Source organism: Onthophagus taurus, chromosome 5, assembly GCF_036711975.1.
Source record: "Onthophagus taurus isolate NC chromosome 5, IU_Otau_3.0, whole genome shotgun sequence".
Classification (NCBI taxonomy): domain Eukaryota; kingdom Metazoa; phylum Arthropoda; class Insecta; order Coleoptera; family Scarabaeidae; genus Onthophagus; species Onthophagus taurus.
In genome coordinates, this window is record NC_091970.1 from 5,814,519 (window position 1) to 5,838,345 (window position 23,827).

General features: G+C 33.8%; 2 protein-coding genes across 4 annotated transcripts; one reads left to right on the forward strand and one right to left on the reverse strand.

The window, feature by feature from the left end:
* Nucleotides 1–605: 605 nt before the first annotated feature.
* Nucleotides 606–15,459, forward strand: LOC111426154 (chascon). Of its 3 annotated transcripts, XM_023060532.2 has the most exons (10): nucleotides 606–926; nucleotides 1,970–2,080; nucleotides 8,199–8,235; nucleotides 11,058–11,227; nucleotides 11,287–11,493; nucleotides 12,378–12,658; nucleotides 12,709–12,902; nucleotides 13,038–13,781; nucleotides 13,849–14,131; nucleotides 14,381–15,459. In XM_023060532.2, exons 2-10 carry the CDS (start codon nucleotides 1,991–1,993, stop codon nucleotides 15,279–15,281), a joined length of 2,907 nt encoding a protein of 968 aa, XP_022916300.2. In that variant the 5' UTR covers nucleotides 606–926; nucleotides 1,970–1,990; the 3' UTR covers nucleotides 15,282–15,459. The 3 variants fall into 3 exon arrangements, with proteins under 3 accessions (XP_022916300.2, XP_022916299.2, XP_022916301.2); XM_023060531.2 differs by lacking the exons at nucleotides 606–926; nucleotides 1,970–2,080 and having other exon boundaries at nucleotides 7,993–8,235; XM_023060533.2 differs by lacking the exons at nucleotides 606–926; nucleotides 1,970–2,080; nucleotides 8,199–8,235; nucleotides 11,058–11,227; nucleotides 11,287–11,493 and adding an exon at nucleotides 11,525–12,095.
* A 3,020-nt stretch (nucleotides 15,460–18,479) lies between these two features.
* LOC111426099 (mutS protein homolog 4-like) lies at nucleotides 18,480–23,628 on the reverse strand. The gene is made up of 10 exons (XM_023060454.2): nucleotides 23,522–23,628; nucleotides 23,284–23,466; nucleotides 22,766–23,230; nucleotides 22,111–22,710; nucleotides 21,903–22,048; nucleotides 21,747–21,850; nucleotides 21,461–21,680; nucleotides 20,984–21,408; nucleotides 20,732–20,915; nucleotides 18,480–20,674 (listed from the first exon to the last, which is right to left on the reverse strand). The coding sequence occupies exons 1-10, from the start codon at nucleotides 23,592–23,594 to the stop codon at nucleotides 18,539–18,541; spliced, it is 4,536 nt and encodes a 1,511-aa protein (XP_022916222.2). The 5' UTR covers nucleotides 23,595–23,628; the 3' UTR covers nucleotides 18,480–18,538.
* Between the last annotated feature and the right edge of the window lie 199 nt (nucleotides 23,629–23,827).

A 23,827-nucleotide genomic window follows, 5' to 3' on the forward strand; every position in this document is an offset into this window, starting at 1 on the left:
GGTTCAGTTGGAAGTTTGCCATAACAAAATGATGGTTGCTGCCACAGAAGTTGTTCCTAACGTTCTTTAAAGAACTTTTAATTCTCCTCTTTTCTGGTGTATCTGGTTCGCTGTAGTGTGGTTATTTGATAATCATGTAGTCTCGTGGTAGTTGTGACCGTAGCCAGAGTTGGTCAAAAAGAGACCAACTCCATTTTTGTGTTCTGTACTATCTCCAGTGGGGTTCTAGTACCAAAATGTTAACTCCTCTTGCAAATGCATTTCTCCAAAGTTCGGGCATCTGATTTCGCTAAGACCAAAAGTGTCTAATTTGTAAGCAATCTATCTACCATTGCAAAGTTTGTTTAAATTCTCTTTATTTCCTAATTCTATCTCAATTCCCTTTTGGAATACGAATTTTTAATTTACAAATACATCATTTTAAGAGCAGGTTAACATAAACGTACAGAAATAAGAAAAACCTTGTCCTCCGTACGTTTTATCCACACTACCCACCAGGTATGACGCAAGACTTGTGGAATTCCGACACGCGGAGGATGACGACGACGCCGTCTTTCAGAGACATAAGCGGTAATCGTCGTAACTATCGCGAAAAAAGGCAAACAAAGCGCCCAAAAATTCAATTCTCATTCGGTTGATCGAAAAGTTGTCTTTGCATTCTCAAAATCGAAACAGCCCGGAGTTAAGAAACGCGATCAGGCCCCGGAGAACTCCGAGAACACCTACGGCACACCGCAAGGTGATCTAGACTCGCCACGGCCCACTAGATCCTGGCCAGTCGGACAATTGACGCGCGGACGTGCGATTCGAATTTGTTTAACTCCTTTAAAAAAAATTTGTTTTAACTTTATTAACTAAACAAATCAAGCTAAAAATAGTGCGGTTATTTATTTTTTGAGTTTTTAAGATTTATATTCGATTTAGATGTGAGTATTTGAAATAATTTTTAATTATTTAATAGCAATAACATTTAATGATTTAATCAAGAAAACTAAGTGATGTCACCGTTATTTATACAAAGTCATATTTACTTATATTTATTTCTCTTAATTAAATGAAATTTAATGTTTGAAATCTTGGTTAAATTATGCGTTTTAACTGTATCTCTCCATCTACGCATAAATAATTCTTCCCGTAGGCGTTTTAGCCGATTCAAAGAAATTCTTGTTGAAATTTCGTTTTGAGATTTTCCCGTATAAAGGTACCACCTTGACCCATCTGAATCTGGGCCTCAACATCCACCGCATACAAATATGGCACTAAGAAGGTTGTCTCCTTGTCGATTATGTCTCTCGTCGTTTTTAAAGAGACCCGTTTCAAGGTTAACCTTCATTTTATAGTGTATTTAATCATGTCTCGTCGCAAATTTTTATACTAAATATATATATTCTCAATCTGATTCAATCCGATTCATAATTCTTAGAAGTTAAATACCACAAAGAATTTACCTGATTCACTTGAATAAACAATCTAAATGTTAATAAAATATAATCGATTTTTTAACCTTGAATTTGATAATTTGTAGTTGTGACGTTAAAAGTGAAACTTTGTACATCTAAATTTGAAGAAATTTTTGCATATCTTTATGGTGGAAAGAAAAAGTGAAGTACGTGTTTATTAATAAATAAATAAATAAAAGGACGTTGGTGTTCCATTTGTGGAAACACGGGAAACGAACATGAAGTGTTGTTTCATACCAAACAAATAACGCCCACCCTTTTTGGGTTTGAACCTTCTCGTTTCAAGCGATCAGAAGTAATGAATTAGTGATGTCAGGAACATATGGTCGCGTTTGACCTTGATACAAACTCGCAAAGTCGTTTATTTCTGCATATTTTAACTGGTTTTCTTGTTTGTTGCTAATACTTCAACATTTTTTGCTGCCAATTTTGCTTAACAATACTCCCATTCAAATTTACTTTGTGTATAATTAAAGGTTTTTAACACCATTCGTTTATCTTATCTGCAGGTTAACGAACTATGTCATAATATGACCGAAGTTGCGGATTTGTTGCAAACAGACCAAAAGATTATTTCCGAAAGGAAATACGATGCTGGGCCACCAATCGGTTTAGAACTTGTGAGTACAAAAAAATTAATATTAAATAATTTCTTGTATAAAATTTGGTTCAAAAGTTGTCAAAAATATTTGACGTTTTGTTAGGTTAACTTAAAAACTTCATTTTATTTTCTTACATCGTTAATAGATGGTGCTCTAAATGATATTTATATCAGCTTATTTAATAAAAGATTTTTAAAATAAAAGTTTTTTTGAATTTGATTATAGAGCGATTATGTTAATAAAAAATTTGATATATTTACTAAATGAGATTGAAATTAATTAAAAAATATTTATTTTTTTTAATTGAAATGTCATCTTGACAGATAATTGACATTTTACTTCAAATTCACAAATATTTTACTGGTAAGTTTAATTTCCAGTATTAGCTTTTACATAAATCGTTTATATTGATGAGATTAAACCCCGTTCGGATTTATGTTTAGCGGTATTAAGCATGGTTTTGATAGATAATGCAACGAAACTTATATCAGAAGGATTAGTTCCAGAAGTGGTAGTTTTGCCTGTTATTGACTTACTTAAACTCAAATATTGTTTTCTCAAAAACTAAAAGTTATTTTTCAAAACGTGTTGGTTCATTGGAAAGAGACACTCTTATTAACACTTTGGGAAATTTTCATAATCATATTCCAAGAAGTGCATTTTATACGTCTCCTTTCTCTCTCCACCGCCTTTTTATTCTCATTTCAATCTCTGTACAGTTTCCTTTTTCTATTCTTTACAGTGTATTTCTAGTATCTTCCTTCTCAGTCAAATATCTTTCAATAACCACTCTCTCTTTCCTGTAGTTCTCTAAACTGCCAAATACATTTCTTTTACTGAATGAGGCTCTTTCTCTCTGCCCAGTCTTCATTCTTTCCACCTATTTCCAGCTTTTTTAGCTTTCTTCTTCTATGTCCATTAATTTTCTTGCGTTTTCAATATCTTTGCAGACATCCTTTTCTCTGCTCAGTCTCTTTTCACCCTCTTGTTTTGTTACCAATCTTCTTTTTGTCTTTCCAATCTTTATTCTATCCATCTATTTCTATTTCCAGTCTTTGTGTAGTCTCTCTGCTCAATCTCTTTCTTATCATTTCAATCTCAATTTGCACAAATAGTATTTCTTTTTTATCTGCATCGTTGGATTATTGCTTGTCAAGATATTAGTATATATAGATTTAATATGGTGATGTATATAGTAATTTTGCAAAATAACTAGAACCAAGTTTAATACAAGAAATTATTAGAATAAAGAAAATTACCTCCATCCAATAATAATTATAATACTTAAGATTAGCAATCGTTGATTACACATTGTTGTGGCAATAAAAAAATAATAATTTGACCTAAAATAGACTTGACATACATACTATTTTAGTACCAACATAGCTTACATAACGGATTACCTCTACAACATTGAACGAAAAAAATTAAGATGATGCAACCCACTATACACTTATATAAAGTTGTATTTTTGGTTGCAAACCCAAATTAATTTTTTTTTAAATTTCTTCATTAAATTTTTTCCAATCTATTACATACTATCGTAAATTTTGCACGCACACCGCAGACCTCTGATTCAAAATGTCAAAAGGTTACGTTCTCTTTCGCGAATCAACGTTCGCCCACCAACTAAGTAGATGAAAGGAACTTTGAGTGATTGCGATGCCCTCTTTATATCCCTCTATATTATTACGTAATTGAAATCTATTTTAATTAGAAAAAAATATTTTTTTTAATTTTAATCTTTGAATTTAAAAAAAATGTTGTGTTGACGCCTCGGGGGTGTCCCCGTTAAATCAGATTAGTATCCATGGAATGCCGGTTACTTTCAATTTTCGACGGGCGGTGGCGTTGAGGGCGTTCCGACGCCGCCGCCGGAATTCGAAACGTCCGCGTCTGTTTAGTTGCATCCGATCCGAGTAGGTCACGGAAGGCGCGGCAGTCGCGTTACAGGTGAACAATTGAACGTCGAATGACGTAATAACAGTCCGGACGAACGCCCTCTACCGTTTACTTACCATCGAATCGGACCATTACGAATCCGGTGATAGTAACGTTAGTGTTTTATAGTGACCAAGTCCCAAAAATTAAATTAAAAAATTTTTTTTTTAGTTGTGATTGTTATTGTGTATATGTGATTGTTTTGTGTAAATTTATTTAATTTTTTTTTTTAATTTGGACTCTGGTAATGTTAAATATTAATTTAAACAAAAATATATTTACCTCAAAAGTAGCAATCGATAAAATAAGCATAATAAATTTTATGACATCAACTATTTAGTATTATATATACTATACATAATAATTAAAATGGAGATTTTGTCGTTTAAGCCTCGTCTAAATAGTTTGTAAACAATGGGTTGTATTTAAAATGCAGTTTAAAGGCTCGGAACTGTGTCAGTGTTGCGACACCACCTTGCGGCTCCGTGAGATTTTCTCACAATCCTCCAGCGGCTTCAGCAGCCGACGAAGGATTTACAACTGGAGATTTGTGGGAAATGCCGGTCTACAATCGAAAGTGATTCGTGAATTTTACACAATCGCTTTTACGCCGTTTATTATTATTACCTGTTTATTATAATTACGTTTACGTGTTCCGGAATCGAACGTAACGGGATACTTTATTATCATTAACAATCACGTCCTTGAACTGCATCGTTAATTAACACATAAATGAAAATGAAAAATAATATTATAGGTTTTTCATGAAATTCGGGTTCGTTTCTTGATCGTGCGTTGATATTTCTTGAGATGTAATGAAATATTTTGGGTTTATAATGAATCAAAAAGATAAAATACATAACCGGATTTAAACCATTTATTACTACGTGATAGTTAGAAAGTGGAAATCCCCAAAATATTAAATTTGGTAATTTTTGTGATTAAACGCAATGATAACTCAAGAAATAAAAACGAATTGTTTGTAATAAGCACAGGTCGCTTTTGGCAGAGGGTCAGCAGTTAAAATTATATCAACCTAAAATTGGTCATCATGTTGTAACACCTGGGGATGAACAATTTGGATTCAATAGTGTATCGCCTTGTTTTATTCACAATCAGTACTTCACTACTTCTACTCTCTTCAGTACTTTCATGCAATTTTACCGTCATTGTAGCATTCTTGTAGATGTTATAAATAAGTTTGGTATATCGATAATCGACTCTGCATTCTTGAAGTGCTTGCAAAACTGCCATCAACTCAATTTAAATTAAATTTTATAAATACCTCTAAATACCCATCTTGAGTAAATAACCCCGGGTAGACTGGGTAATTCAAATTCGACCCCCACCATTGGGATCTCAGAAACCATAAGAGATACAGAAATGGTTGAATGGGGGCAAAGTTGCGTATCTTAGAGCTCATCACTTTTCAACACAGTTTTTGGATCTAGCCGTTTTAGTTTTTAAAATATGCTCGAAAAACAAAAAAATTACTTTTTCGTTTTTTGTCTATAACTTCTTTATTTTTCGTTTTTTCGTGAATCTGAAAAAACAGTCTTAAGTTTTTATGAAAAATATCTTGACACAACTAAAAATTGAGGCTTAATGATTAAAATCATACCAACCTAAAACTTCTGATAATACTGTAACGTCTCGGTCGCGAGCGGCCTCGGCTTTATCATACAGAACTCCAACAAACTTGAGCTGAGGTTGTAGTTATTAAGTCGAGGTCGCTTGCGGCCGAGGCTCAATGATTAAAATCACACCAACCTAAAACTGCTGATCATACTGTTCAAAATCATACAACTCCAACAAACTCGGCTAAGGTTGTAGTTGTTAAGCCGAGGCTCAATGATTAAAATCATACCAACCTAAAACTGCTGATCATACTGTAACGTCTCGGCCGTGAACGGCCTCAGCTTTATCATACAAAATCGTAGAATTCCAACAAACTCAGCCGAAGTTGTAGTTATTAATAAGTGATTAAAATTATATCAACCTAAAACTCGTCATCTCATTCTAACGCCTCAGCCGTTCAGAATCATTCAATTCCAACAAATTCAGAAGTTTTTGCTTTTAAGCCGAGGTCGCCTGCAATCGAGGCTCAGTAATTACAATTAGGTATATAAACCTACAGCTGGTTATCATATTGTAATGCCTCAACCTCGGCTTAATCGTCTGCAATCATACAAGAAAGCCGAGGTCGCTTGCGGCCGACGTTCAATGTTTATGCTTATATCAATCTAAAACTGGTCATCATATTGTAATGCCACGGCTTTGTTAAATAAAATTGTAAATCTTGTGATTAATTAAGGTTCGTGATCAAATTCTCCATTACCAATTAATAACATATTTCATTTATTTGTTATTTTTCAAGAACATCCTTGATAATCTCAAATAATGTTCCTCAGCATCGTTTATACATAAAATCGTTTCCGGCATATCTCAATATTATCTTATATATATTTCCTCCTCTGATCTCTCTCAATATCTTCTTCGTTACTTGCCCATACCGTCTTTGATATCCTAAAACATTATCCATGATATATGTCAACATCTTCTTCGATATCTTAAAGTATTTTTTTGAGATATACATATTATATGCATATTATAGATGAGGCATCTCTCAACATTTTCCTCATTATCCAGCAACTCTTCGTTGTACAATATCGGTTATATATGTATAAAATTGTTCCTAACATATTTCAACATCATCCCTAAAGACTCTCATTACTATTTTGGTTTCCCTCAACATTTCCACCTTCATCATCTCTTAATGTCGATCTTGAATCGCCAAATATTGCCGATGATGTATCTTAACATTTTCTTTGATATCTCAGCTTTCATATTCTCCATGATGTTGATATCTTCAAATATCGAGTTTAATATTTTCAACACTGTTTGAAGTTTTATTGATTAAACGGAAATGAATTTCTTGCAACACTACTAAATATCAAAATAAAGATCTTATCTATAAACCAAAAGGTCAACGATACGCATTACATCTTGTATTTTTTTCTAATTAAAACAGAAATGTAGTAAGAAATATTTACCACTACTGCAAGGTTCATTTTTACAACACATACTACAATCTCGATTTCCTGTGGTACACCTGCAAGTTTCCTTAACCCATAAACGAGAAACCCAGAGTGTTCCCATGTAAACTAGTCGATTGCAAAATAGCCGCGCCAACACCGACCACAGTACACGATCCTTGAATTTTGAACCGCAATTTGCGACCCAAGGCTCCTCCTACCCATCACGGCGCGCGGCGTAAACAAAAAATTTTAATTAAAAACTAGAATAGTCAATGAACGATCGTTGGCCAAATTGAACAATGAACAATCGATTCTTTTTTTGTTTCGTTTGATGACGTGTTTGGAATTCTTCTTTAACTAAATATCGGGCAATCTGGGCCGGATACAAGACTCCTTTTAAAACGGCCAACTTCGACTTTCTACTTTATACCTTACAAAGTAATTAATTAAACTGCCGCAATTAGTCGCTTTACCGAGTTGTGTTGGATATCTCGTCGTTATTTAAACGTTTAACTTTACTATTAAGGCGTTCGTTTAACATAAATCCTTTTTGGGAATAGTTTTAATAGTTTTTTTTTGTATTTGAGTGTTTTACATAATACGTGCGTGGGTGGAAGAAGGTCTCTCCATACCATTTTAATCGCTTGAACCCGTATTGTTTTTCTAAGGCTACGATCCATTAGGCGTGCAGGTGCGCCTCAGTAAAGCCGCGGATTTAATATTTACTACATAACCAACAGCCTTGACTCTAACAACAAACACGCTCTCGCACTTTCGTTTGCTTTTATTCTTTCGCGATTTGTTTTCGTCACGTGTCCGAACCGTTAGTGTGAATAGTGTGGACGTTTTGCGTAATAATAACGTTTGGCAACCACTAGTAAGGTCGAATGTGCAGGTTGTGTGCAAAATTATCTAATCGTCATTTACATTGGAAAAAAAAACTCTTATGGTCAAACAAGTTTTTTTAACGCTAATCATTTTTTTTCAAAGACATAATATAGTAATTTGTTTAAATGGGATTTTTGTGAGTTTTGCCATGTTGGATGGTGGTGATAGTGTTTATCCAGGACCTTGGGGGTCCTCACATCAGGCACCCTCCAAAAAAGGTGTCTTTTATTTCCTACGTCCATTTTAAGCCAAAGTTTTTCCTGTCACAGATTGAACCTGGAGAGGCTATAGCAACTACCAAAGAAGGTGAGTTTACATTTTTATTATTTTACTTTCAAAATATATAATGTTGAGGCTAGGGACGATATTGAAAATGTTTGCCATGCGATGTTGTTGGAATCATTACTCAATGCAGCTAATTGTAAGTTATCTAAAAGTCAAAAGAGATCTGAGTTTTGTGGAGAGACGTGCTCTAAAATGCAAGACGCAGAAACAAAATTAACACTTATTTGCTTAAAATAGTTAGGGACGATGCCTAAAAACATAAAGATAACCAGTTATATTTATTTTTTAATAATTAGGGATGATTTGAGATATTGAAGCTTTTTGAGTCATAACAGAGATATTTTGAGAGATATCATCAACGATGTTGAAAGAGTTGGGTTAAAGGATATCAGGGATGTCACATTATTGTTACTATTAGTATTTAGATACTATGTAATCATCTGAGATTGATGTTATGATTTTTCAAAAAAACGAATTTGGTCAATAAAAGACGATTTTGAATGTGTTTATGGACGAGGTTGAAATCATTTAGTTAGAATAATCTTCAAAATAGTATATAAGAATGACGTTAAGGGAGATTCTTGAGGACATGTGATGGAACGGATAGTGATTTTGCAAAAAACCGGATATTCGGCATCCCCTTCGGCCGGATATCCGGCCATTATGGTTATAATTTCTGGTACATTTCTGAAGTGATACCCTACATTGTCACATTATTGCGATATTTGAGTAAAAATGAAATTAGTAAGAAAGCTGATAAGATATGTCAACTTATTTGGATTCAAGATACTAAACGAACTTTTTTGATGCTGATTTAACTAACAAAGCAACTCTAAAAAGAATTAATTTTATAGCGAATTTTGAATATTATCGATGAAAATTGCAACATCGAAAATTTTATCAAAATATTGTTTTCTCAAAAACTAAAAGTTATTTTTCAAAACGGGTTGGTTCATTGGAAAGAGGACACTTTTATTAACACTTTGCTAAATTTTCATACTCATATTCCAAGAAATGGATTTTATACCAATTTTTAAAACTTAATCGGCGAAAATTGCAAAATTCGAAAAAATTTTGGATCATTTCAAAAATTTATTTCTCAAAAACTAAAAGCGATTTTTCAAAACGGGTATATATTCGCTTCTCCTCTTTATATCATCTCATCTATTTTCTCTCTTCTCTTCCCAAGCAATACTCTTTTCTTTCATCATTTATTTCCATTACCCGTATTTCACTTGTTATACATTTAACCACAATTCTATGATCATTGTATGATATGGAGTCTTAGCAATTAAAAGTTGTTACAACGAAAAAATCCAGATATTCTGCAAGATTTTCATTTCAAATAGAATTATTGTTTAAAACATTCTTTAATACAAACTATAATTGTTAACATAACCTTAAAAAACTGTTTTTATCCCAGTACACAGCGACACCTATCAGATATTTTAGAAAATTTTTCAACATATATATTGCATTAAAAAGAGGATACTTTAATTAATAATTGGTGATATTTCCACAAGGATCCTTCAAGAAATTAATTTTATACCGAATTTTGAAAATTATCGATGAAAATTGCAAATTATCAAAACTTCAAATATTGTTTTCTCAAAAACTAAAAGTTATTTCTCAAAACGGGTTGGTTCATTGGAAAGAGGATACTTTTATTAACACTTTGGGAAATTTTCATACTCATATTCCAAGAAATGAATTTTATACGAATTTTTAAAACTTAATGGGCGAAAATTGCAAAATTCGAAAAAATTGTCGATCATTTCAAAAATTTATTTCTCAAAAACTAAAAGCGATTTTTCAAAACGGCTTTTTGCATTAAAAAGAGGATACTTTAATTAATAATTGGTGATATTTCCACAAGGATCCTTCAAGAAATTAATTTTATAGCGAATTTTGAAACTTATCGATGAAAATTGCAACATAGAAAATTTTAATCCACAACGATGTCGAATGATGTTAAAGACACCATTTAAAAAGAAGTAAAGGTAAGCAGAAGACTAGATCCTGCAGATAAAAGACTAGATAGTACTGACAGAAGATTAAATGCTAGAAATGGAAGATTGCATCTTCCTTATACAACCTTAGTCAGTACAATATTGTATTGGCTCTATTTAAAGTTGTAGTTTCTATGAAAAGTCAATAAAGGAGGTGTTTAGATTTATCGCAACATTATCATACAAATATCTATTGTATATTAACTTGGTGAAGGCCATCGGCAGCACTTTATCTTTGAAGGACACGATTATAGCAACTCGTTTGCAAGGGATATAAAATCTTTTATAATTTTAGCCACTAATCATAGAGATCATAACACCATAAGGATATTTTTGGATATAAAAATCCAGCAAATACTTTAACATCGATGTTTTATCTTCATCAGTTGAGAAATTCAACCCATTTTTCTTTTTACATGTACCCTAAACTCCACATTCGCTTCTCCTCTTTATATCATCTCATCTATTTTCTCTCTTCTCTTCCCAAGCAATACTCTTTTCTTTCATCATTTATTTCCATTACCCGTATTTCACTTGTTATACATTTAACCACAATTCTATGATCATTGTATGATATGGAGTCTTAGCAATTAAAAGTTGTTACAACGCAAAAATCCAGATATTCTGCAAGATTGTCATTTCAAATAGAATTATTGTTTAAAACATTCTTTAATACAAACTATAATTGTTAACATAACCTTAAAAAACTGTTTTTATCCCAGTACACAGCGACACCTATCAGATATTTTAGAAAATTTTTCAACATAAACTATAAATATTAATATAATTTTGTGTTATTATTAAAACTGATTTAATTTGTTTTGAATTAAACAGAAGAATGGGTAAGCAAAAAGAAAACAGAGGTGATCAACACCAAACAGATAGAAACTCGAGTGAAAAGACAAGTGGTGCTCGAAGATGGAAAAGTGGTGGAGGACTCGGGCCCGGTTGTCACCACGAATACAACTCAAGACACAGAAACGCAAGAGCATCATCAAACCGAGGTAAAAAACGAAATAACATCTTGATAATAAAAAATTTAATTTCTAAAATTTTTTTTTAGCTTCGAAAGTTGGGGGAAGATGACGAAGAAAACCACCCTGCCTTAAAAGATGTCGACCAATTGGACAATACTTCCAAGTGGGTCGTGGTGCCGAATCCCGACGGCGTCGTTCGGGAGGTAAAGGAACGCAGGGTGGTTTCAAGGGAGGAAAAGGAAGAGGTCAAAGAAACGGAGGATATCCAACACTTAGGCGACATAACCGACGAGGTAAGAATTAAGAGATGCGAACCCAAAATCTCTTCGCAAAGCGCGACGCGACGGACGTGACCCTGAGCGGGTTGAACAACTCTTGGACCAGTCAAACCAGCCGTTTCTACTACGAGGCCTTCGCGATAGTCTTCAGTCTCTTTACGGTGGTTTCTTAGTCCTCTCAGTATTCTCGCGGTTCTTCCTCGACGACAACTTTCTTTCTTCTCGCGCTCAGCTCCGTATCGACGAGAGGCTTCTTAAATGTCACCGCGTGACATTTAAAGAGATTTAAGGAGACAATTCCTAGGTGGAGGAATCCTCGCTTTGAAATCGAGCCAGAACGTCGAAGAAGTCTTAAGAGCAAGTCGCGTTTAGGTGTTCTTCCTCATCGATATTCGGCAAGTGTGCGCAAGAATGGAATGTCTAAAGGGGTCGGGTCCTCGGGCGACTCTTTGATAGTCTGGTCAGTGCAGGTTCGATCGTGGTCTGTGATAGTAGTCTTTTCTCTCTTGAGGCCGGCCGTTTTGCGAAGCCGTAGAAAGTTGTCCGGTTTTGAAGGTTGTTCCGAGTTGAAGGCGAGTTTCCTTTGTGTTACGGACGTTTCTGATCTGGTTTTGGACGTAAGTTGTCTTTTGGCTTCCAGGAAATTTTCGTTTACCAAGAAAATTATTTCAAAAATGTTTAATTTTATAAAAAATTCTTGTAGAGAATTCAAAATGCTTTAAAACGAACCCAAACACGATGAGGTTATTTTAAAAAATAATTAACTCACCCCTAAATTAAAAAACAACCCTTAATATTAAAATCGCCATATCTCATTTGTTTTTGGAGATAACCCCATCGAGTTTGGACTCATTTTAAAGGATTTTTTATGTAGAATTGAATGGACAATATTCTCATAGGATTACCTAGCAGCTGTTAAAACCGGCGAACAAGACTTAAGGAGAGTGTTAAGAACAATAGACAAGTCTGGGACGATTTCAACGGGACCTCGCTTGATAAGGGACACTAACAAGTCGAAGAAAGTTACGGACACCGAAGAAACTCGGCAACTAAGCTCAATTCGTGAAGATGGCCGGATTGTGACGGAAACCGAAAGGACGACCGAACACGAGGAACTGAAGGACGACGAGTTACCTCACGATGCTCCCGATAAGGATGTTCATTTAGAAAATTCGCAAAGGTAAATCAACATAAATTTAAATCGAATTAATAATTTTAAATTAATTTTAGATATTTCAAATCGCGAGATCAAGAACAGGTGGATTATATTTCAAACGGTGTTAAAATAGGCGAAGAGATGCGCTATAAAGGTGAAACGATAGAAGTAGAACGCCACGGAAACGGGATAGACGAGCCCGATTTTGATTCTTTGTCGGCAAGAGCAAGAAGAAGAAACTTAAACCGTCCTCCGCGCCGATATCGAGGTAATAACAAAATAATCCCGCGGCAATCGTGAGCCTCCTCTCTCAAACTGTCACTTTCTAATACTCGAACCTTCCGTAACACTGACATTAACGTGATTCTATTACATAATCCCTTTATAAAATTACTTATGTTAGATCTGCTGCCAAGTGCTTCACCAATGGATCGGAAAGATGCATTGACTCGAAGACCACTCGATTTCGATCAGGAAGAGGAGACGAGAAAAATGGAGACCTCCAAGTGGTTGGAGAACCATTTCGGAAGCGAATCCAGGTCCTCGCGGGATTCTTTAGCCGAAGAAGACGAACAACCCCCGAAAACTAGTTATTTTAACGTAACTATTAAATCCCAACCAACCGCGAAACAAGAACCAGCTTCATCGGTGGATTATGTTAGAAAAGAAGGACCAAGACTTCTTCATGATCCAGCATCCCCGATGTCATCGAGACTCCAAGAGCCCGAACGAGATCCACCAAGAAGATATTATCAAGGAATTACGGAGTGGTCCGAACGAAGACATCAAGAAAATTACGCAACGGAACCAAGGAGATTTTCACCGAGTAGAGAATACCAAAGATCTCCAGTTCCTGATTATCGGATTTCCCCCGAAAGAAGAATATCGCCGTTTAGGGAAACAACGCCGACTCCTCCACAAAGAAAAAAGGCTTTAGAAAGACGGCAAAGGGTTTCCCAAGAAAGCCGGTATGATAGCGGGTATAGAACGCCGTCGAGAAATGATACTAAAGAAAGTAGAGAAGAACCGTTAGAAGAACCACCCCCTGATTATTCACCGCCAAGTCCGCCAACGATGCCGGAAAAAAAGTTTCAAAAAACTCGGTTTGCTGCTGAACCAACTAAACATAAAAGTGGCAATATTATAGGTAAATAATTAAAAAATGTTATTTATTTATTAATTATGATTAATTATCATTCGATATTCTTTTTTAGGTCAATCAATAAGAAAACTTGTCGGTAAAATTCGTTCAGCTAGCGCTGAAAGAAAAGCTAAACAAAGAGCAAAAAGATCTCCATCGCCATCATATCAAAAAGGCCACGTTATCGATAAAGATATTAATCACCACGATATTGATCGAAGAAGAACTTCAAGTCCAGTTCATCGCTACTATTTAGGAGAAGATCCATTTGGGGGGTCAATTTACGGCAGGGAGAATAAATACGACGGAGTCCGACCAGTTCGGACATCAAGGAGACTAAAGGAAGAAGAAAATAGGTAAAAAAGTAACACTCTTGACACAAATTTATAGACCTTGCCTAATAAGTATTTCCACAACCAACTTGAACCACATCTAAACAAGTTTAAAAAGATTACGCATCGCAAAAGAATCCAATCCTAATCGAGTATCATGCGTGGTCACTATTTCCCACTTCTTTTCGATTTTTTATTTAATCGGTGTCGCCCGGGAAATTTACCAGTTGATTATAAAACTTGATCTAATCAAGTTATTTTTTGTTCTTATAGATCCCAAAGTACTTTGGGACGATTTAGTAAAAGTACTGGAAGGTTAGTGAGTACACCAAGAGTTTCTCAAACTTTACCAAGACACGCAAGCAAAAAAGAAGACAACACCATCAACGTTTCGATTATTAACACGCAACGTCCCATCATTAACGGAGGCCCCGCAAAACCAGCGAGGACTTATAAATCAAACTTATCGCGAAGTCAAAGTTTTAATGTTCAACCCGGCGATTTAAACGCAAGAAGAGCCATGCATAAATCAAATCCACAATTAAATCGTCTCGATGAAGTCCCGGCGGGGTTAAAAAGCCCGGCTTTAATTTCAAGTATTAATAGGAGCCAACAAAATCTAACCGAAAGCGTTGAAGAAACTTACTCGAGTAATCGGTACGAAAGAAATAACGGTTATAATCAAGATAGTAATAAAAGGATGTTTATGAAGAATCTTAAGGATCGAGCACCTGAATTATTTAAAACTTTACACGATAATAACGAAGATAATTATAATAATAGAAGGGGTTACGATATTTATGAACCCCCAACCCGTTTAAGAGATACAGGACTTAACACTGGAGTTGTTAATACTGGACTTCCAAGTACTGGTTCAACAGGTAGAGTTATTCGAAGAGGATCAACATCGAGTAATGATTATTCAGAAACGTATCATACAACTTCGAGGAACGATGATCCAAAAAATCCTAGTATTACAAATACGGTGCAAAGTTTTAGTAAGAAAACGATTCCGAGTAGGGATGGGAGAAGTTTGGAGACTATTGAGTCGACCGAAAAGAAATCGATAACTAAAAGTCATTATGTTGGGCCGTCCACGACAAATAAATATTACGAGGATCGAAAGTATACTTCGAGTCCGGTCGTTATTGAAGTGAGAAATTACAGGAAATAACTTATTTTAATTAATTCGAGTTAATATTAACAAAGAGCTTATTTTAACTAATCAATGTTTAACTGCCACGAATCACGTATTTGTTTTTATTACGAGAAAGATACACTTTTGTATAGTATTATTAATTTTTTTTCTGTATAAATATGTTAATTATAAATAATATATTGCTTAAGTTTTATTTATTTTATAATTTATAAATCTCTTTCCCAACCTTCAACTCCAAAGCAGATTCAATGTAGATGTGACCTGCTAATTGAGACTCATCTTATTTTATGGGAAAATTTTTGTTAAGTATTTGGGGTTGCCTCTGGGCAGAAAATATACGTTCCGAGACAATAAAGTTCACTACCATGCCACATAATAGCAATTGTGGTTAATCACATAGCAGGCGCAAACTACTGATGGAGATGTCAAATATTATCATGCTGTACTTACCAAAACAAACGTAGAGGACTCGTCTTGGTGCAGAGGAGAGACGATCTGTGCTCATAGTCCTACTGTGTCTGCATCTACGGTGCTGGTGATTGCTTTGATTCCTCCCATATATCTCAGTTGCTGAAAAAATAGATCTATGACACATAAAGCTAGAACTGGGCTAAGATGCGAGAAAAGAGAAACCACCTAAGAATAAATGCTGGGGTAGGTTGACTCATCCCAAACATATACAGGGTGTCTCAGCGAGACCGGTCATTAGACGTTTCTGGGGTTCTGGCCAAACAAAAAATTTGAGAATGCAGACTTAAGTATTATCAATTACGTTCTCTTCATCTAAAATATTTTTAGATTTCTAGCACTTCCGGTTATACCGGAAGTCGCCACCTACTTTATTTTTTTAAATGCAACACCCTGCATATTTTTACATATTTGGATTTGTCTGTTTTGAAGGTTTATAAATAACTTTACTTTTTGCAATTTGAACCAGCAATTCTTGCGTTATTCGAATTTTTCTAGAAAAATTTGCTCCAGCGGACATTTGTTCAAAAAATCATAGAACACTCAATTTTTGAGATATCAATTTAGGATTCAGAACATGCTTAAACAACATGATGGAGTATGTTTTGGTGCCGAGAACGGCTGTCTAGATCGTTTGGTCACTTTACTATGATACGTTAACTTTTCGAAATTTGGAAGCACCATAACTTCATTTTTTTAAATGGCACCCCCCATATTTTATTACTTAGTCGTCTTCGGTGTCTCATTTTACATCTTTTATATTCGATATGTCCTATGCCTAACATTAATAGTTTGAGAAATAATTAGGGTTTTTTGAAAAATGCTCACATATCATATGGATATTAACCTAGTGTGCCATGGAAAACAAATGTTTAATGACTTATTGATAAACGTCAAAGTCTAATTTAGGTTGTTTGATGCTTGTGAGTCTAAAACCAGTTAAAATGGATATTAATAACGTAAATAATGTTTATATAAATGAAGAAATCCATAATTTATTTTTTGTGCACGAAAAGTGCGACAAAGTTCTTATTAAGTTCTTAACTTGCAGAATGTTTAATGAAAATTATCCACATTTATCTCCGATGACAAAAGGTAACTTTAGAGGAATAGAAGCAAATTTTTTGCATTTTGGACGAATTAATCACGTATTAAACTGACCAAAAAATGTAGTAGATAATGCAACGGAAGAGGTGAATACCTTGGCTTAGTTCAAGCCCAGACCCAACAGCTCAATTCGAGCTGCCAAAGAAGATCTGGGAATCATACTACGAACTTTGTCGCGCTTTTCGTTTAAAAAAAATAAATTAAGAATTTCTTGATTTGTGTAAATATTACTTTCGTTATTGTTATCGATTTTAACTCGTTTCAGTACTAATATTAAGGGACATAACAGATAATTATTAGCTCACATGCATCAAGTGACGTAAACAAGTGAGTCTTTGACAAGAACTCATTGAGAAGGCTTGTTTTTCATGGCACATTACGCTAAATATCCATATGATATGTGTGCATTTTTCAAAAAACCCTAATTATCTCCCAAACTATTAATATTAGCTATGGGCCATATGGGATATAAAAGATGTAGAATGAGACACCGAAGACGACTAAAAAATAAAATATGGGGGGTGCCATTTAAAAAAATGAAGTTATGGTGCTTCCAAATTTCGAAAAGTTAACGTGTCATAGTAAAGTGACCAAACGATCTAGACAGCCGTTCTCGGCACCAAAACATACTCCATCATGTTGTTTAAGCATGTTCTGAATCCTAAATTGATATCTCAAAAATTGAGTGTTCTATGATTTTTTTAACAAATGTCCGCTGGAGCAGATGTTTCTAAAAAAATTCGAATAACTCGAGAACGGCCTAATCAAATTGCAAAAAGTAAAGTTATTTATAAACCTTCAAAACAGACAAATCCAAATATGTAAAAATATACAGGGTGTTCCATTTAAAAAAATAAAGTAGGTGGCGACTTCCGGTATAACCGGAAGTGCTAGAAATCTGAAAATATTTTAGATGAAGAGAACGTAATTGTTAATACTTAAGTCTGCATTCTCAAATTTTTCGTTTGGCCAGAACCCCAGAAACGTCTATTGACCGGTCTTGCTGAGACACCTGTATACTATAGACTAAGATGGAGTTACCTGATTTGAACCGCTTTCTATTTTCCGTGTTTCAACAGTCTATGATCTCGACATCAAGTACCTCGCCGCCACGGTAGCTGCATTTTCTAAGCGTCTACGAGGCTATATAAATGCAAAGGGTAGATACTTAATAAAATATATCCAAATTTCATGTCTCTATGTGCATCCATTCTGTTTTTGTAGGTTGACATTTGTAGATTACGGTTGGTTGCAGCATTTAGTAATGTTCATCTTCTTCTCATACTGTATCTTGCAAAAAGGTGGACTCTGTTTTTTTAAGGAAACGCAATAATGAGAGTTACATATTATCAAATCTTAACCAATCAACTTAACGGTAACAGCTCATTTCTGTTATGATGCGTCTTCTTTAAAATTTTGCGAATTTCTTGCATCAATCTCTCTCGCTAAATGGTTGAACATGTAACTCATACCAAACAGCTGAATCATACCTAAAAAATTCTGAATTAATGATATAGGAAACTAAATTAAATCTCTCGTACCAACACGATGTTCCAATTATATTCCTTATCGTAAGTAATAACACAAATTTTAAAATTCACCAAATTACACAAATTACTACGTAAGAAACGTTCAAAATATAATTAACAAAATTTTATTTAAAACAAACTTAGAATGGTAAACTAGAAAACGAAAATTTATAAATACTTAGAATATAAATCATTAATTCCACTTTTATTATTCTTGTAATAACCTTCGGGCGTTTCCGATTTACTTACAAAAGGATTAGAACTCTGCGGTTGGCTACCAAAATTAAACATAAACCCATCATCTTTTTTACTCTCCAAAAAATCAATAAATTTCTGCGAATTCTTATCGCTTAAAAGAGTCTTATCAAAATTCTCGCTCGATATCCTTGTTTTCAACGGAATCGGCTGCTTCTGTTTCCGCTTAGGCGAAGCCACCGGAACCGCCACAACAATCCCATCTTGAGTCCTTTGAACTCGCGCAACATATTGTTGGTGACGCAATTGACTCACCGACGGCATATTCATAAGTAGCTCCATATTTTTCACAGCCTCTTCCTCACTATTACACTCCATATATTTTTGCATTATCTCCCGTTGATTTTTTAATATTTCTTGTTTCGAAAGCGGTTTTGGCGGCTTGAAAGTCATCAATCCTTGCTGTTTTAAGGGAGTTTTAAAGGTTGCCCGTTTTCGTTTCCATGGCAAAGTCGATGGTGTTGAGAAAAACGATTTTTTTGAATTCGATGAGGTTTTTGTTGAGTTTTTAGAGGAATCTTTTGATGTTAATATAGGGGATATTTTTTTTGGCGATGTGTCGTCTATTTGGAATATATCTGAATTGGGAGATGACTCAAAAATGTTTTTGTGTTTTTGGGTATTCATATCTTGAGTGTTTGTAGATATCATTTCTGAGAAAAGATTTAATGTTTGATTTTTATCGTTTGTGGTTTTATTATAAAGTTGACTTTGTTGATGTAGATCTGGGCTATGTATTTCTTGATTATGTATATTGAGGCAATGCATGTCTTGGTGTATATCGGGGCAATATATTTCATCATGGTGTACATTTGGGAAATGTATTTCTTGTTGATGTATATCTGGGCACTCCATTTCTTGTTGATGTGTTTTGAGGCAATGTATTTCTTGTTGTTGTGTTTTTGGGCAATGTATTTCTTGTTGATGTATATCTGGGAAATGTATTTTTTGTTGATGTATATCAGGGAAATGTATATCTTGTTGATGTATATCTGGGAAATGTATTTCTTGTTGATGTATATCTGGAAAATGTATTTCTTGTTGATGTACATCAGGGAAATGTATTTCTTCTTGATGTATATCTGGGAAATGTATTTCTTGTTGATGTGTTTTGGGGCAATGCATTTCTTGATGATGTGTTTTAGGACAAAATATATCTTGTTGATGCATATCTGAGCAATACATTCCTTGATGGTCTTCATTAACCACCCGATTCTTTTCCTCCAAACCTTGATTTCTAGGTGGAGGATGAATTTGAACATCAACCAAATTATTAAAAGCATCAAAAATATGAACACTTTTTATTAAGACGCGTTTCCCTCCAACATCCTGATTCACTTCATTTTCTCTAATCGCATTCCACTCATCATTGGGATCCATAAAACATTGAGAAACTTCTTGAGCTTCTTGTATAGCCATAGAAACATCCGGGTCCAAATCCTTTACAAAATTCTCAAAACTATTATTATCGAGATGTTCTGATTTGATTTGGGTATCGAAATGGAACGGTTTTGGTTCAGAATCGTTTAAAAAGCTAAGAAATTGTTGAGAATCTTTTTGTTGGAACGCATCCTGTTCTGGCCCATCTATAAAATACGAGGACATTTCTTGTGCTTCTTGAATGGCTAAGGTAACATCTGGGTCTTCATCTTTTTGGATTATAGAAAGATTTGGGGAGTTGACAATTTGAGACAAATTAAAAACATTTTGTTTGGATAAACTAGAACTTAAATTAGTTTGAGAGTACACGACTTCGCAATAATTATTAATAGAAGAAATATTTACTGAGCTTTCAAGATTAATGTTTAATCCTGAATTGTTTTGATTTGGCATATTCCGAGGTGAATTATTTTTTGAATTAACCGTTAGTTGTATGTTGTTATCATCCTCTAAATTATAACCTAACTCTTTTAATCGTTCGAGATACTCCGATAAGATTGCGTTGACCTCAGTACAAGTTAACATCCCCCTTAATTTTAGCAATTTCAATTCCATCTCTAAATCGTATTTTAATCGGAAAGCTTCCTGCATTTTCTTCGTCCCACTTGACTTAATAAAAAAAGTTTTTAAATTAAATCCTTAAAGAATCCTTAAATCATGACTTACAATCGTCGCCTCTTGAATATTCCCAAATATCCTTTTAGCATCATCTGTAATAATTTTTGGCCAAGATTTAGTGGCGGCAAATAATCCATAACGTTTCGTTGTGGTAACACCACGAATTAAACGATAAGTATAATTTAATTTAATGCTATTTTTATGATTCTCTTCCAAAGTTTCCATTTGCCAACTAAAAATTAAAAAAGCAGGTTTCGCCGGATAATAACATCATCAGACAAATACAAATTAATTTCTTACTTTTGAACATTTGGATAAACATCGGCAACATTCGTCATAAAAATAAAATGAGTAGCAAAAAAGCAATGCGCTTGAGTTTTAGCTAAATCCTCGCACAAAGCGACCGCCATAGCTGTGCCTTCACCAACAGCTGTTGAGCGGCACAATTCATCGATAATAATTAACGTATTATCGGTGAGAATGGTCCGAAAATATTGCATCTCCTTTATTTCCAAAACAAAAGTGGAAGCGTTACATTCCATTTTATCGTCAAATTGGACCCTAGCTAAAATTCTGTCGCATGGTTTAAAAACGGCTTTCGTGGCGGGGACGAAAGATCCAATTTGAGCCATCACTTGTAATAAAAGCAATTGGCGAATGAAAATGCTTTTCCCCGAACTATTTGGGCCAGTTATAATGTGGATATTTTTGTATTTTGAAACGAACTAAAAAAATTCAAAAATAATAAAACAAATTCATTTAATTAAATTAAATTACGATTGAATTAGATGTGGGTTCTGTTTCACGCAAAATATCTAACAATGGGTGTCTTGCATCGACAAGATCCGTGTAATCTTTAAATTCCGGTCGCGTGTATGAAGCTATACAGCTTGCTTGAGCTAAAGATTGTAGCATATCTAGTTTAGCGACTTCTTCGCAAAGTTGATAAAAAAGTCCCATGTAAGCTCGTAATTCTACGAATAATTGATGAATCATACTGTAACAAAAAAAGATAATTAAAAAAAAAAACTTTGAGAGTGATTACACTGTTATATTGACTTACACATTGCTTAATTTTATCACTTCAATTTGAATATCTTCAACTCTTACAGTAAAATTAAGTAATCGTAAAGTTTTCATTGTAACACTAGTAGCTAATCTTTCAACCTAAAAATAAAATAAAAATTAAACATAAAACAAAACTAAAATTTAAACTTACTTGAATAAATTCTGGGGGAAGATCGGATTTTTTAAAACTCTTTTTAGTTTGTTGATTTAAAGCCAAGACAATATGATACCCCTTTTTACAATTATTACTTAACGTTAATGGTAAATTATACTTTCCGGCCAATTCTTTAACATATTCTATCCAAAAAAAAATATATATATACATATATAAATTATTTTTTAAATTAATTAATAAATACCTCTCATATCATCAACTCTTTCGCTGTAAGATTTTCTTACTATATCCAACAATGCATTTACGCCGGGTTTAACTGCAAAGCATCGTTGTATTGTTCCTTGATTACCCTTTCCGGGTCTGGCATCGGTATGAATTAAAAGATGAATAAGTTTTCGTATAACAACAAAATTAGAATTTGAAAGCGTTTTATGAAAATCAACAAAAAATTGTTCGCTAAATGTTGCCATAATATCTTTTAAAGGATTGATGTTTTCTAAGATAGAATTTAACGTTAAAATATAATTAAGTTGTCTCTCTGAACACGTTTCTTGATATTCAAACGAAATCGTTGGAATTGTTAATAATTGATCAACGTTTTTTAAGTTTGTTAATGCAAGTTGTATTCCAGTTAAAGCATTACTATCGTGTAAAATTTCTGATATACAATTTAAACGGGCTTCGATATCCATAACCATACAAGGAGGTTGTAAAATATTTGCTCTTAACGTGCAAGAACCAATTTTTGTTCGACAATAATTTAAGATCCCAAATAAACTTGCCTTTTTATTATAAATAGATGAAGCACTCGAAACTAATTCTAAATTATCAGCTGTTGCAACATCTAAAACAATTTTTTTTTAAATATTTATTAAAATTTTTATTTTTTGTTTATTCACCAATAATTGCAAAACCCTCAGATTCCTGATACTCAATTTTTAAAGACTGCTTCGAATAAAAAACGAAAAGAACTGTTTCAATATAATTTAAGAGTGCGGCTGTTGCGGCTAAACAATAATATTTTTGTTGTAAAATTAATATAACCGAATTCCACTCGTTAGCGCATAATTGTTTAACGTATTGCATCCCTGTAATGTTATTGAATGTAGGGCGAGAAACTGCTGTAATGGTGGTATCTTTAAAATTTTGCTTAATTTTATCCAACAATCGATTCGAGGCCAAACTGTTACTCATAAAAGTCATTGGAACGAGTATTTCAGTAGGACTAAATATATTAATTTTTCTTAACGTATTTACGTAACTTGGAGTATCGGAAATTTGGCATAAAATTAATAAAGGTTTGGAAACGTTTATTAATGCAAGTCCAACTTCACACGTTGCATCTCCCCGACCGTGTGATAAAGCTATAAAAAATTTATTTATTAATTAATTTATAATTCATTGTGTATTATTTTACCTAAAATAATTTTTGAATCTGTTGAATCCGTTGTATACGATCTTGAAGAACTGTTTAATATAGTTGAGCTATTAACATTACTTCTTGATGCGGCTCCCCAACGTAAAGCAGAAGAAGTACTTGAGCTAGGAGCGACAGTTTTTTTTCCGGGTATTTTGTTTAACGGTCTTTGAATGTTTACGACTAATAAAAGAAAGATAATTATTTAAAAAGCGAATAAATCGGGTTGAGAACTTACTTTTTTGATTTTTCTTGCGGAATTGATTCATTTTTGATCTACCACGTCCCATGGCGTTTAAATTATGATTCATTTTGAAAGAAATGAAAAATGAAGCAGCGGCTTTAAATTTAAGAACTGTCAAATATTGACGTGAAATTAGCTTTAATAAATAAATTGAATCAAATACTTGCTTGTTTTAATTTTACTTCTTAATACCGATTTAATTGATCCATAATACACTTAAATAAGTTATTTTTCACTTAAAGATATGTAGAAACCATAATATTCTATAAATTCAAGCACTGGTTTTAAGTTTGTAGAAAA